We start from the raw sequence: 16004 nt of genomic DNA, 5'->3' as shown, positions 1-16004 counted from the left end.
AAGTCAATCAACCCACAGTATTACAACATATACAAGAGCAATTAATATATTAGAGAAATACACACATAGTTCAAAATCGCACATCACAAATTATACATGCAGGCAAAAAGACAAGTAGGCAGATGTCCTCAGGCACATTTGATGAAAAGTGTGCTAGCATTTGAGTAGATCTTCCTGCATGGCAGGTGTGTTTAAATGACAGCAGGGGGCATGAAACCTTTTATTGCAATAACAACCTTCTCTCATTGTACTGGCTTGAAGTGAATGAAATACCAGTGAAAGTGACTCCATTTTTAATTTTACTGGGGACTTCTTTGAGCAGCCCTCAAACTCCAGCGGTTTAAAAGCTTTTTGTTTTACAGCCCAGTGCTCAGCTGAGACATTTAGTCTCTTGCTCTGCGATCAAAACAAATCAAACCATTATCTCTGCTGGGGACTCACCAGATTCTGGCCTGCAAGCCATTTTTCATCCTGACTCACAGTTTGACGTGCGCTGATCTAGTTTGTAGACTGATGTTGTGTGGGGTTTGCACAGCAGGGCTGCACAGTCAGGCCAACGCTTATGACTGCGTGAGTCAACAATCAATAAAATCAGTGGTTCAAAGGTACAAATTTGGGGCTGCAAATACTTTTTTTTATCCCACTCTGCTGATGCTGAGCCGCCACTTCCAGTTGTGCTTGAAAGAACGAGGCTGGTTTCAATAGTATACAAGCAAAAGTCTGAGGATGAGAGCTTGTTTCATTCTCGTGGCTCTGCTTTACTTCTGTGGGCTCGGCCTCTGTCAAGGTAACACAAACTTGATGTTTTACACATTTGATGACTTTTAAGTGTTATGCATGCAGGTATGTAGTTTTTCTCTGTGTGTTTCTCTGTCCATTTCTGCAGAATGTGTGCGAGAGCTGCTGGAGAATGTGGATTTCCCAGGAACAGACTTGACTCAGCTGTACTCCCCTGATGTAAACCACTGTCAGCTGCTGTGCACCAAGCACCCGTCCTGCCTCTTCTTCACCTTCGTACGAGCAGACTGGACCCGAGATAATAGGTAAGTTGCGAGCAAATTATCATTGGAATAAAGTGAAGAAATACCAAGGAGGATTAATATATGTATACATTAAGTATGTTATTAGAAATGCTCAAAAAAAACCCAAAAAAAACATATTGAAATCTGTGAAAATTGAAAGTTTATGAAGAAAAACAAAATCCTGTCTCACAAAACCTATCAAAAAATTGAGAGAAAGCTCAAATGTCAAATTACATCAATATTTGTACTATCTTGACAATTTAATAATCAATTATTGCATTATCATCAAAACCGTGTAGGCTAATTTGTGTAATAACTGAATACAGTTATGATACTTTTTAACTTACTTCAATGAAAATGTCATAATTTTATTAAGTTTATATGAATTTTGAAACACTGGTTGCTGTGCTTTTTAAGTCACTGTTTGTTTGTTTTGTGTTAAATATGTATTTCAGTCATTTGCTGCTGTGATGACCCTGCTTTCCCATGATTAATTTGTGTATCCTCTCACTCACTGATTTGATATTCAGCCTTGGCCCAAGTTAGAAGAGCGCATGGTTTAAAGTCATGTGAGGGTCCATAGAGATTAAACGGTCTGTCTAATCCTTTTTGTGCCATTTGCCCATTTATTCAAAAATTTTTCATCAGGTCTGCACGTAAATTTGTGTGATATTTCCTGAATGTTTTAGTAACAAAATAGTTGAAATAATGACTGTCTTTCTTATAGACCAGTAGGTCACAACTGTTCTGGCTAATGACCCCTCAAAACAAACTGTTTTTTTTGTTTTGTTTGTTTTTTCCCACATCTGCCTCTAGACACACCAAACAAGCATGACTGTGAATGGGGACAAACAAAAACCTAAAGTGTGAATTCACACTGACTCTGTCTAAAAGTCTAAAAGTTATTAGATTGGTCAATGCTGTTTGATGACCTTGATTTGTCTGTTTGCTCTTGTGGACGTGTTTGCACTTGTCAGTCACTGACCCTAGATGCACCAACCTCTCTCTCCACAGGCATTTCTACTGTTACCTCAAGTCCACTCCCTCTGGGCAGCCCAATTCTCAGAGTCCAGTTTTGGGTGTCACCTCTGGCTATTCCCTCAAGCCCTGTGGTCCACAGTCTAGTAGGGACACAACAAGTTGAAGCAGCTCCTAGATTCATTGGTCAACAAATGATCAACTATCATACTCTAATTCCAACAAATTCTCTGTCTCTCTGTTTGGCTGTTTGTCTCCCAGACCCTTGTCTGTCTCAGGTGTACCAGAACATGGACTTCCCTGGGGCAGACTACCGAAGCCTGTTCACAGCAGACTATGAGGAGTGTCAGAGAGCCTGCACAAATGACCCTTTCTGTCAGTTCTTCACTTTTGTCAGTGGAACCTACACAGAAAAACCTACCAGGTAAAGTGAGACGGCAAAGGAACTTTTCCATGTGCCCAAGGACCGATGTTCTCTCTCAGTTTTTTCCAAAACCAACACAGCTTCAGCAATGGCAGATCTAGGGAGTGGCATCAGGAATCAGGTGCCACCCTGAAAAAAATGTCTTGCCACCCCAGTCATAAATGATCTTTTTTTTTTTCTAAGCATAGTCATACTTTTCAGATAAAACTCAGTTTTGTTTTTGTTTTTTTACCATCACCTTTCCTCTAGTCCTACAAACACGTCAAATCTGATATCTCTCAATCTATTGGTCTGATTGCTATGAAAAAATCAGCAGTTCATGCAGTTCCGCTTCCAGGCAAGTCAGTCAGTGCAGTGGCACTTGTTTCTTTATTCTTGGCGGCTGGTCTTCTCTAGCACACCTTACCTTTATCCTTAATGACCTGAATGTCATTAGAAACAACCACACATATCTTTCAGAGTCCCAACTCCGCTGGTTCCCTCCGGTCTTTCCATTGTCGTACTCTTCTGTCCATCCTTGACCCTGATTTTCCCCCCATCCCTTCATCCCTCGGATCTCATCCCTCCATTCCTCGACCCTTGTCCCTTCATGCCTAACCCCCATTCCTCCATCCCTTCATCCCTCGACCCTCATCTCCTCATACCTCAACCCTCACCCCATCCCTCCATCTCTTCATCCCTCATCCCTCCCTTTGAATGCTCAATCCATCCCTTCTACATCATCTCAGTTCTCCACCATACAATAAATTATTTTGAATTCATATCCTATTGGTGTGATCTGTAGTTCATGAATGTATCTTCTCAAGGTGGCACTGGCCACAAACAGATCATAACTTCCAGCTTCAAACTTGCTCTATACTGAGTGTCTTCTTGTTCTTTCTTTCTTTCTTTCTTTCTTTCTTTCTTTCTTTCTTTCTTTCTTTCTGTAGATACAAGTGTTACCTGAAATTCAGTTGGACAATACCCGTGATTCCTAATATAGTGGCGAGACCTATGGTGGTGTCTGGATTCTCACACTCTTTGAACATAGCTACAAATTCTGACAGAGGTAAACACTTATAGTGGGGTGTGTTAGTAAAGAATCTTGCAAGCTGTCACACATGCTTTCTCACCACATGTGTCTGTATCTGTTTGTACACAGTGTGTCAGCCCAAGTTTTTCCCAAATACCAACATCCAAGGAAATGACATGGAGGCACTGCTTGCCGGCTCTGCTGAGCATTGTCTTAGCCTGTGCTCTGCTCATCCACGCTGCACCTACTTCTCTTACGTTACCTCTGATGGCAGGTACGTGTGTGTGTGTGTGTGTGTGTGTGTGTCTTTGTCAAATGGGTAGAAAAATGTCAGTTAGTTTAGTAAATCACAGGAAACATTAGTTTATTTTGTTTGCTTTATCTGACAACTGTCCTAATGTGGTTAGCACCAGATGTCCCCTTTAGAGGGAATCACGCTAATAATCTTTTGCAACTATTATTTCATCCTTTATGTTTTCTACTTTGCGTTATCTCAACAACATATTTACAGTATTTATCATGTGTTTTGTTGTTGTTTACTTCCAGTGACAGATTCCATTGCTACTTGAAGAACAACCCAGATCAAATGATGACTGAAGCCATGGATGATGTCATATCTGGGATACCAGCACGCTTTTGTCAGCTAGACAGTATGTAGCCACTTAATGTATCTAAAAATTGCCATGTCAAGGACCTGAACTGGATGACTAGAACTGATATCAAATTCTGACAAAGTTTCAATCATTTTGTGTGTCCTATGCTGGGCATTTTCCTGTGTAATGAGGGTCTTGCACCTTTTAGTGGTAACTTTGCCCTGTCTTCTCCATTTCAATGCCTTGTCCTGATAATGTAGATCATGTACCAGTGAATATCAACCAGCAGCCCACAGGCCACATCTGGCCCACTAAGGCTTCCCATCAGGCCCACAGGATATCAATGAATTCAGAAAAAGTGAGACGGAATAAAATGTGTATTTAGGACATCTTTAATTTTTCCTTCTATATTAAAGCAACACCAAAACAAATATTGAGATGGAAAAAAATTATTAGGAATTATTTACCAACCCCAAATATGTACGTTTGACCCGCAGGTTCTAAAGACATTATAAATCCACATGCCACCTTATTCTCAGGTACCTGTGAGGTAGTAGCCACACAACCTGATGCACCAAAATATGCACACATCGTTTTCTACAGAGAAATTGTTATTTATAAAAAACAAAAAAAGAGAGAGAGAGTGTATTGAGAATGTACTTATACCTCCATGCGAGTTTTTGGCTGCAGGCTGCTGATGAAGTGGCAGAGAATAACATGACAGAGGGAATTTACACAACATTGTGTCTTTAATATCCAATTTCATTGTGCATGTATGATTTTGTACAAGCCTGTTTATCTATTATATATTGTGGGTGAAAATATGTCCATTCAACTGTATCACACATGGTACAGATGTGATTGTGGACTGATTTAGAGGCACATGTGTGATCAATTAATAGTCGTTATGTGTGCTATAAATTGGCAGGGTTGTGTGGAATGGCTGTGATTAATGACACAATGCCAGTTTTGGCGCTGTTAGAGGACTTTACCAGCGCAAGGCTGAGAAGAGAACAGGTATTTAGAGACCATGCTGGAGAGAGGTGGGTCACTGAATTGCAGAAGCCTTGGTGAAGCTGAAATGAAATTCCTCCCTTTTATGAATGCAAGCCGTATCTTCATGTAAACATTGGGACAAAACCGGTTGAAGTTGATTAATATTTCCTGCCGATCAGGGCTGAATTCTGCAGTTGGAATCACAGATCTGAACCATCTCCTCCTCCTCCTCCTTCTCCTCCTCCTTGGTGGAGATCTGCACTCTACTGAGAGTGTCTAGTTATTACTATAGATTTCCCTGTTTTTTAGGAGTCTATTCCCAATGATATAGCCAGGCTAATAAAAATAAACATTCATTTTGTAAAAAAGTGAGAATATTAAACAATAATAGGATAATTAGGCCTAAATAAATTTAAATTTTGTTTGTTTAATGTCCAGCCCCCAGAATGTCTGCTTAGAAAAATTCAGGCTCTTGGACAAATGTAGTCGATGACCCCTGGGTCCTAAACAACATTGCAACATTGTTTACACATTTGAGAAGCCATGGGGAAAATCTTTGCTGATTTTAGGTCTATCACTAAAGTCTGTTAATAGCACCTTTCTTTACTACCAGACTGGTTGAAGACTGCTCTTGAAGGAGTAGATTTCCCAGGGATGGATATCCGCTACGTGATGCTGGACGACCCAGAGACCTGCCAGACGACATGCAGTCAAGATCCCCACTGCCAGTACTATACCTACGTCTCCGAGAACTTCCAAAGCTCTATGTATAGGTATACATTATGCTTGCATGCAAACACACACACACACACACACACACACACACACACACACAAACACAAATAAATGTTAAATGTCAAATGCAGTTAAAGTTGCAGCAGGTAACTTTGCATCTTTGCAAACAGCAGGGAACTGTTTGCAAAATGTGAACTTCAATGCACAGGAATCATGTAGCATGAGGCCAATAGAATGCACACGGCATGCTCATGTTTAGCGGCACAGCCGGTCTGGGATGCTTTATCAAAGGAAACCAAATGGACAAAAGAGGCAAAAGATGCAGCGTTGGAAACGGTGCTGCTCATTGTTGATAAGGAGACATTCTGTTTTTCATGCTTCAATTTTGATCCCTCGCTTTTCTCACCAATTTCATATCTATGAAATATATCTACAGGATCTCAACGGAGGCGATAGGATGCTCTTTTGTATTTCAGCCCAACACTGTGATTTAGGTTTATAATACAGGCATTTTCATGCTGCCATATTAATATTCATGCAATTGTTTTCACAAAACTGAAGATACTTGTGTTTTGATTTTTTTTTTGATTTTGTGTCCTAGGCGTCGCTGCTACCTCAAGCGTTTCATCACCATGCCTATGCCTCCCAAAGTTACCAAAGTGGCCAACGCCGTGTGTGGATTCTCCCTGAGGAACTGCCAGACGGGGCTCAAATGATACAGGGAAACCTGATTTCAGGGCAAAGAGCACGTGTGATCTAATAAAGAGATTCAGGAGTGAGAAATTTGCTCGCATGTGTTTGTTTATGTGCCAAAGCAGAGATGTGACCTGTCATCTCTTTCTCTCATTACTGCCCTCCTTCCTCCACACTGATCCCTCCTCCTCCTCTGCCTGCCTCTCTTCCTCATTCTGCAGGGACCACAGAGTCTTACACATACACACACACACACACTCAAACACTATAACCCTCATTCTTTCTCTTATTCTCCCCGTCCCTCTTTCCCCTCCCTCCACACACACACACACACACACACACACACACAGACCCCCTCCTCCGTGGGAAACCCAGTGCAGTGTGATTGTGGTCGTCCTTCCTGGAAGCTGTGGTGGTGACTTTGGCTCCTTCACTCAGAGGCCAGAATAGTGCCAGCCAGCCTCTGTGTGTGTGTGTGTGTATGTGTGGGGGTGTGTGTATATGTATGTGTGTGTGCGTGTGTGTGTGCGCTCCACAAACATTCCACCACCATACCGTCCGTCCGACTGCCGGCCGGCCTTGCACGAGAGCCACGCCGCCACCGCGGTTCAGCACTGACGCCAGCCCCGAGGACTCACATCGCAGCTCACACACACACACACACACACACGCACCAACACACCACATAAACAAAACACTCACCAAGGCACAGACACAGACAGACACACACACACACACACACAGGACAACAAACAGGCTGACTAAAGCACACACTCGCACACTCACTCAAATAAACAGAATGCACATTGCGGAACACACACATTTCGGACCGCAGACCACAGACATTGCATCCTGAAGTAGATCAAAGTGTTCTCCAGCAGTAAACACACACAAGGCTCTTTTCTGCTCTCTCATCCCTGCGGAGCTGTTTTGGTGAAAGCACGGTACAATTATGACCATCTTCTTGAGAAACAACTGGTTGCGACTGTCACTCACAGTTATTCGGGGGTTTGTCGTGCACTCTCGACGCGCTGGCCGACTTTTGGCAGTTCACACCATTCCCGTTCCTGTCCTCTCAACCTTCCAGATCCCTCTCATCTCCTCGCTCCTTCTCCCCCCCCCCTCCTTCACTGAACTTCTACACTGAATCAGTCACTCAACCGCAGCCCTTCAGATCTTTGTCTTTGTCTCTCTCCGTGTCTCTGTATCTCTCTATCCCTCCCGCCCCCGTCTCTTTCCTTCTTACTGTCTGCGCGTTGTTGAGGAGACAGTGGCGCAGACAAACGGGGAGAGAAGATATCCGCTGGTACACCGCAAGATTGGAGAGAAAGAATGGCAGAGAGACAGCGGAGGAGAGAAAGATACATAGATTGATACGATGGTGAAGTTAATTACAGAGTCCTGCCAATGAGAGGGCAAAGTGATGGGTTTGTTTGCTCCGCCGCGGCATCCCGAAAACATCACCCGCGCCCACCATGTTTATCCTCTGCAGCCACAAGACCACAACTCCCATCAGCCATCACTGGCGACAGCTCAGATACCAAGGGGGTTACGGCTGGGGAACATGCAAGCAGTGTTTGCAGACAAGACTAATATGGATAAGTGGGGAGCATGGAGTTTTCAATCATTTTTTTTTTGTGCCACTATTGATAGCAGCTAATGTGCAGCTGCAAACAATAGACAGGGAGTTGATTGCGGTGGGGAAATGACATCCAAATTTGTTTGTGTTTGCTTATGCAGTCCACACTCAGAAAACACACAGATGGAAGAAGAAGAAGAAAAAAAAAACAGACAAAAATAAAGGCACTTAGTTTTTATAAAGATTTTTGTCAGACATTCTTTGTCAATCTTACAGAATCATTAAAAGCAATCAAACGTATAAATGATTTAAAAGACCATCAAATATCACAGTAAAAAGATCAGTGAAACCTCAACTCCAGTCTGTTGAGAGTTATGATTTATGGCTCTGTAGTACACTCCTCTCTCTCTGTGTGTGTGTGTGTGTGTGTGTGTGTGTGTGTGTCAAGCATAAACACAAACATGAATTTACTCAAAACCTTATTTGCTGTCGTGTCTCTCGCTTCGTTCCCCTCTTCGCATCCATGCTATTCTTCATTTTTCCATTAACTGATTGTTATTGATTATCTGAAACTCCACACAGAGTCTGATATGGCTTTTTAGAGTCCCCCTCAGAGACAACGATGAAATGTCCAATATTGCTCTCCCGTGATGTCATATTTGCTATATGGCACACTTCCCACCCCCTTGTCCACTGTACATGTAGTTCATCTGGAAAACAAAATCAGGGTTTCCCCTCAAAAAGCCCCGATCTCGGTTCCCCAGCCCTGAGCCGACTTGGCCGATCCGCCCAGGCCCCTGCGCTGAGCTGTGGGAGACCCCAGAGGTGCAAAGGGCCTGAAGGAGATTTGCGGTGGGCCGGAGGATGACGATGATGCTGAAGTGGAGGAGGAAGAGGAGGAGGAGGAGGAGGAGGTGGAAGGAGAAGAGGAGGCAGGGGTGGGGAGAGGAAGAGGCGAGGCCCTGGAGGCGCTGTGAGGGGACGGCTGTGTGGCTCTGTGAGCCGGGGAGGGGGCGAGGGCGGGGGACGGGGGGAGGGAGGGCACTCTGCGCACGGTGGCCAGGGCTGCGGGCGCCATGAGGGGGTGTGCCCCCTGCTGGCAGCCGGCCAGCGGGGCGAGGCGGAGGGAGGTGGGTGACGGGTAGCTCCCCAGGAGGGCCAGCTCCCTCCGCCCCCCGGGGAAGGGAGGCGAGGACGAGGCCGGTGAGGACGCCGACATCTGAGGGAAGGACGCCGCCCACTGCCAAGGAGGGAAGGGCAGGGCAGAGGTGGGAGGCGACTGCAGGAGGAGGGGGTCCAGCTCACTTGCACAGTGGGAGAGATGCGAAACCAATCGGGCTCCTATGGGGTCCGGAGACTCTGTCCCCCCCTCCAGGGAGCTGAGGTACCGCACCACCTCCCCAACACATTCCCTGAAGCCCAGGGTCCTGTAGTCGACTGCCAAGGCCCTCGCATCAAAGTAGCCTGGGAGAGAGAGAGGGAGGGAAAGAACCAGCACAGAGAGATCAGAGATGCCAGGGGTGCAAAGCAGTTGAAATATATATCTAACAAAAACCAAAAACCAACCCATTTCTCACCTTTTCCTCCCATGGCATGCAGGAGTTTGAGGTGATCCACTGTCATTTGCAGGATCTCCGCCTTCTCCAGCTTAGAGGATCCCTGAAGATAAAACAATCAGACTTTTATGAGGCTGCTTTAAGGCTTTTACCGCAGTACTCTCACAAGCAGTGTCTAGCGGATTTGACGGCTTTCGTCGTTTGAAAGAAACCTTTGACTTTTGTTCACTCGTTCTTATTCTCTGAAGAGCAGTTTACCTGTTTCTCAAAGGCACTGGGCACCAGCCGTCTCAGCTCTGACAGGCTGTGGTTGATCCGATCCCTGCGCCTCTTCTCTATGATCTGCACAACAAGACAGAGAGAGGGGGAGAGGAACAATCAAAAAAAAAAGATGGGACTACAAATTTAGATCTAAAGGATCTTCAATCAAGAAAACTAAGGGGGAAAAAAAAGAGTTAGATTATGATGGACTCACCCCTCTTCTCTTCTTCCGGGCCAGAATCTGCGAGGTGCTGCCAGGGGACATGGACCCGGTGACAGGGCTGAACCAGCATGAGAGAAAGAGAGAGAGTGAGAGAGAGAGAGAGAGAGCATTGGCACAGAGTAAAGCATGGTAACTTTGATACCCCTGCATATTGTTGTTATTACTCTCCCTAATATGACACAGAGGCAGGATGGCACATCAGCTCCTCTCAATCTAATTTGTGTTTTGGGCACAGAGCGGCATGGGAGTGCCTAGGAGAGGAGGGAGGATGAGATTGTTTTTGGTTTAATGCGTTTCTGGACATTAGTCTCAGTCAAATGACATGCTGTTCTCCTTCCATCCGAGCAGAGCGCTTTTAGAAAGATGATTATATAGCCGCAGGGCAATGCTTTCGCTCGCATGGGGCTCCAGCATGCGGCGTGGGAGCCGGGCTCCTCGGAGCACAGTCACTCAGTATGGATCGTGTTTGTTTGTGAACTCTCGTCTTACAGGCTTGAAAGAGCCTGACAGCTTGGAGTCCCTTTTAAACTGCCTCACCAAAGACTTATTGCATTTCTATTAGATTTTAACATGAGGGCTGCCAATTTAGCTGTGTGTTTTTGTTTAGGTTTATGTTTGATGGTGCTGTCTTGAAAAGAGTACACTGTCTTCTGTTTGCATGTCATCTGGCAATTTGATTTATCCAAGTTGCTCTTCAGTATTACTCACTAGCTGGGTATTTGAATCTATGGAGCCTTGTGTAACCAATATTGTCACGTGTGTTTTTATTCAGACACACTGGTTCAAAGAAGTTATAATGAATATTTCCTTTAATTTATATTGCTATAACACAACCATGGAACTTTACTAATGCACCCAAAGTGCTGGATGCTGTAAAGACTTGTAAAGCATGTCTGTGGAAGATGTCAGCGTCATTCTTCTGCCAGTCAAACATTTTACCATCACCAACACCCTGTAGTATAACCTGATCAGCTGTGACACAGCAGTTAAACAGGACACAACAGTTCTGATCACTAAAAAAATTACAGGTTGCTTTTGCGCTCAGAACTTTTCCAAATATAAAGTTTTCCCGTAAAGTGTATAAACTCTTTTTTTTTTTTTTTTTTTTTTGAACTCACTTTAATTTTCAGAAATAGGGCTGGAAGTAATTCCACTCTCTTATATAAATATTTTTTTTCTTTTTTTTTTTTTTTTTTACCAAAACATCACATGGACTTTTATAATTCTCTGCTCACAGGTTTCAGATATTTAAAATAATAACGTCAAGTTAAAAGGAACCGCAAGAAGATTAAAAATAGCTATTTAACTATTTATTGCTTTCAATATGTGATATGCATCTCTTTAGAACTGAATTATAGCTCTCATATAATATATGCATATCTTTAGAACTGAATTATAGGTCTCATGTGATGAAAAAAAGCAAGTATGTCTGATTGTGAAGAAAAATCATTCTACTATATTCATTATCTGTGCCTCAAAATTTCCAACCAACCACCACAGTTTTCCATATTATTAATTTTGTACTACCACAACTGACAATTCATATTTGTTGTTTGTGCACTATACAGTTATAATATAAAAGCTACAGAAAAAAGAGCAAAATAATAATAACAATAATAATAATAATAATAATAATAATAATAATAATAAAATTAACTTCCATGTAGAACCATCACTATTTGACAAATAAATTGTCAGTAATAAATCCCACATCTCAATGTGTATTTGGATGCAAGGAATTTCATATATCAAACATATTTATTATCATCTGACACAGTGTAAGAAAGTTCTGGTGTGAATTTGGCCACTGTTCATTTAAATAAAACACTTTTATGCCCTGTCCCACACATTGTCACTATGCTTCTGGCATGATAGGCCTCACATGACTTCACCATTTGATCCGATACATATTTCAATGCCAGGTATCTTTCCAATCCCTGCATGTGAGCACATGCAGCTCAAGGGAGGACAGATGACTTCATTCGATAAAAATATAACATGTAGCAAATATTTAGATATATTTCTGAATAGAGCAAATGATGGCAATTTTTTTGTGTCACTGTAGGCCTGACATGGTCTTACAAAGCTGACAACCCAGGTTTATTGATAGCAGTATTACAGTTTACTCAGTAATTTTTCAAGTATATTTTAAAAGAATATGCTTTGGTCTATTCGCAGACTACACAGAAACCAGCATCACCTTGTGGGACTTTTTTTATAGACCTTTTTCAACCTGTTCGTCTCTCTGAGAGTGTCAGCATCCTTGTTAAACCCACAGTTAACTGTCATTGCCAAATAAATCAGTTGTAGATTTGAATTGAGTTGTTGATGTACATTGAAATTAGACTAGTTTTCCTCAGAGGTACGATTGGACAGCAGTGTTACATTCTCAGGTGTGATTGGTGGATGCTCACCAGTAGCTGTCCTCCTGACCCACGTCAATGAACTCATCTGTGTCCGAGTCTGGGGAGCTGTAGTCATGGGGGCGCTTCATCTCTCACCGGCCAGATGGATGGATGGATGGATGGATGGATGGATGGATGAGAGGACTTGGGTGAAGGAGCGTGATGGCCGGTTGCCCTTACCGCCGCTCTCTTTGCCCTCTGGAGCGAATTACCACCCTCTGTGCCCCTCGCTCTTTCTTTCCCTTTTGGGGTTATTGAAAAAAAAAAAAGGAAAAAGAAATGAAAGCCTTGTTCTCCTCTGTTTTGTCTTGTCGCTTGTTTTGTTTTGTCTTTTCGTTTTTCTCCGCTGCCCTTGTGCCTTCTGTCCTTCTTGCTGTGAGTCAGCGGTGCCACTTGATCGTCCCCCGAGGGCCCATGACAACTAAATGTTTTCACTTGCTGCTTTGGTCCTTTACTCTGTCATTGGCATCCAATCATACTCTCTCTCTCTCTCTCTCTCTCTCTCTCTCTCTCTCTCTCTCTCTCCTCTCCTCTCTCTCTCTCTCTCTCTCTCTCTCTCTCTCTCTCTCTCTCTGTCACAGCCACCCAATGACAAAACACGACTTTGGCACTTGGGGCAGGGTTGCCAGTTTTGGCTCCCTCCCCTCTCTCTTTCCCTCCTCCCTTCCTTTCATCTACCCTTCTTTGGCTTCTCAACCAACCCCCCTCCACCCCCCCCACCCCTTTGCTCAGTCATCCTCAGTCCATTAGCCTCTTCAGTCTCATCCTGCTCCCCTTCCTTCTCTCTGTCTTCCTCTCTTTCTCTTTTGGCTCCTTTAATTACACTCCCTCGCTCGGAGAACAATGGCCAAGGAGAGCGGCAGGCAGAGACGAGAGGAGAGGACTGTGGGAATGACGGGTTGTGAAAACCCTTCATCGTCTACAGGGGAGTGTGTGAGGATACACGACACTGGCCTCGCATGCAAACACACAGGTGACTCGACAAATCGAGTCGGCGTGTCTGTTTCTATGTGTGCGTGTGTGTTGTGAGGCTGGGGAGTAGAGACAAATTTGGAGACAAAGACAGAGAGAGAGAAGACAGTGGTGCAGTGTTAAATACAAAGTTGGGTAAACAATGCCCTCCATTCAGGGACCAGTCATCACCCAGTCACCAATGTGAAAAAAATAAAATTAATTGCATTTTCAAAAACCAAACAACAACAACACCAAAAACACTCACTAATTTATGTGTGATAATCTAATTTCTCCCTTTAAAAGTCCTCAGATAACTTCAGTTTAACACACTTTGTTGAAGTGTACACACTGAATTTCAAAACATGACTTATAATTTAATATATAAGTCATGTAATATTTTGATTAAGTATTTTACATGACACATGCTGGTAATTATGTATTCATAAACAGTTCCAGTTCAGTTTTCAAATAAAAGTTCATCTTGATATGGTTTGAATGCACAAACTGTTGTGTGTTAGTTTTGGAGAGTTTTAAAAAAAATTTCCACACTGCTCTGGCAATGTTTTTTTTTTTTTTTTTTGATAATCCATAATTCCAATAAATTTGATGAATTTGAGTGCGCAAAGATGAAAAAGAGGATACTGATTCGTGAGATCAGAGCTCGGGCGCAGACCCTTGAGCTAAGCTGTGAACTGCCCGTCTGTCTGCTGTGAGCCTGCGAGGTGAAGAGGACAGGTGCTCCAGGTCAAGAGAGGAATCAGCCGGTGAGTGTCTGAACATCTGGGCTCTTCACTGGACAAGATAGTGCTGTCTGTGCACGCACATACACACACACACACACACACACACACACACACACGGTTTCTTGTGACACTCAGTGCTTGGTTCCGCTGCCACCGTGGGAAGAATGCTGGCACAGATTGCCATGGAAACAGGAGACCCAAGGCGCCGGTTGTTAGGAGCGATGCCTTACTAACCCGGCACTGTGTGTGTGTGTGTGTGTGCATGTGTGTGTGAGAGGGTGAAAGAGGCCAAATGGCATGCCCCCTTCCACACAATGCCCAGCTGAGCCCTTCTCTTCCTGCCTGGCAGACTGGAAGGGCGTGTTAGTTTAAACATGCTACAATGTGTACAAGATCTTTGTTTTCTGAATGAGAAGAGTGTCTGCTTTTGCGCTTATTTTGGTCTGTGTCTCATGTTACCGTGGGCTGTGTTTCCATTGTGAGCTCCTTTTATGTAAAAAGTGTGTTTCATCTACAGGGAGCGTGCACTCTCACACTCTCGCTGTCCTTTGGCCTCCATTTGACGATCGGCTTTGTTTTGATTTACATTTTATTTCCCTTACCTCCATTTATGTGTGATGAGGTTTGTCTCTTTTGAGGTGAGATGCTTTCATAGCCACACTGTTTTGGTACCTATCTCGCTTGCAGTAGCTGAAACTTCTTCATGTGTTTATGCATTTTATCATTTCAGATTTGTAAGGCAATAAATTAACCAAAAACACATGCATTTGTGTGTTTGTGCGATACATGACGAGTGTCCGTAATCAGTGCGATGATCATCATTGAGATCGTGCTGCGGTGGATATGAGTCAGGAGTGACGGAAAGGAGAGCTGCCGCTTTCTCTCCTTCCCATCCTCCCCCCCAAATAAACCCTCCTTCACCCGCGTCCACATATCCTTTCATTACCAATCACGCCTTAATTCAGATCTGGATCTCATTTCAGCATCAGAAAGCAGGGAAGAAAGAGTCAGAGTGAAGAGAGACATCTATGAAGTCAGGCCTCCGTCTCCTCTCTGTTGTTATTTTTATCACACACCCCCTTCTCTCTTCAAAGAATAACTTTCTTCTCTATATCACCAGTCCTTTCTGTATGAAATCGCTTTGGTTCCATGCATGATTTTTTTTTTTGGCCGTCCCCGCCTCTCAGTTAAACAACCCCTCTTTTTAGGAGGAGGCAAGTTGCATGAAAAACGCACACCAAGTGGAAAGTAATTAAGAAGATGAATGAATAAATAAATAAGTTAATTATATAAAATAGTTTGGGGGGTTGGGGGGGGTCGGGAGGGTCAAGAACAAGAGAGAGAGCTGGCAATGGATGGCGGGGTGGAATTCTGGGAGATTTCTGGCGATCTTGGTCGGCCACTTCAGTCCTCTCCCTCCCCTCTTCCCATCCAACCCGCCCTCCCTCCAAACCACAACAAGGCAGCGTCCCTTATTGAAATTAACAAGCTCATACTTTTACAATTTGCGCACACACGCACGCACGCACAGCCCCAATATGAACGTGTGAACGCTCACAGACACACACATGCACGCACACACATGGCCATGAACTCATTCATACAAACACACACAGACACACACAGACACACACACACAGACACACACACACACACACACACACACACACGCAACCCCCTCACACGAATGTGGACAGTGCATACCCACACTTTATAAGACACAAACACTCAAGTGCAATTATTGTCCCTGATGCATGACTATTGCTATTGTTTGAAAGTCTGTGAGATGGAACCAGCTCCACATGGTATTTTGTTTGTGACTTATTCATG

General features: G+C 43.7%; 2 protein-coding genes across 2 annotated transcripts; one reads left to right on the top strand and one right to left on the bottom strand.

Moving 5' to 3' along the window:
- Positions 1-726: 726 nt before the first annotated feature.
- Positions 727-6534, top strand: LOC115367301 (coagulation factor XI-like). The gene is made up of 9 exons (XM_030062972.1): positions 727-787; positions 887-1043; positions 2037-2146; positions 2262-2424; positions 3354-3472; positions 3566-3710; positions 3983-4086; positions 5639-5798; positions 6362-6534. The coding sequence occupies exons 1-9, from the start codon at positions 727-729 to the stop codon at positions 6474-6476; spliced, it is 1134 nt and encodes a 377-aa protein (XP_029918832.1). The 3' UTR covers positions 6477-6534.
- A 2234-nt stretch (positions 6535-8768) lies between these two features.
- Positions 8769-12566, bottom strand: heyl (hes related family bHLH transcription factor with YRPW motif like). Its single transcript, XM_030064133.1, has 5 exons — positions 12487-12566; positions 10064-10130; positions 9847-9930; positions 9610-9691; positions 8769-9496 (listed from the first exon to the last, which is right to left on the bottom strand). The coding sequence occupies exons 1-5, from the start codon at positions 12564-12566 to the stop codon at positions 8769-8771; spliced, it is 1041 nt and encodes a 346-aa protein (XP_029919993.1).
- Between the last annotated feature and the right edge of the window lie 3438 nt (positions 12567-16004).

Source organism: Myripristis murdjan, chromosome 11 (genome assembly GCF_902150065.1).
Source record: "Myripristis murdjan chromosome 11, fMyrMur1.1, whole genome shotgun sequence".
In the NCBI taxonomy this organism is placed as follows: domain Eukaryota; kingdom Metazoa; phylum Chordata; class Actinopteri; order Holocentriformes; family Holocentridae; genus Myripristis; species Myripristis murdjan.
This window is presented reverse-complemented; position numbering and strand designations above follow the sequence as displayed.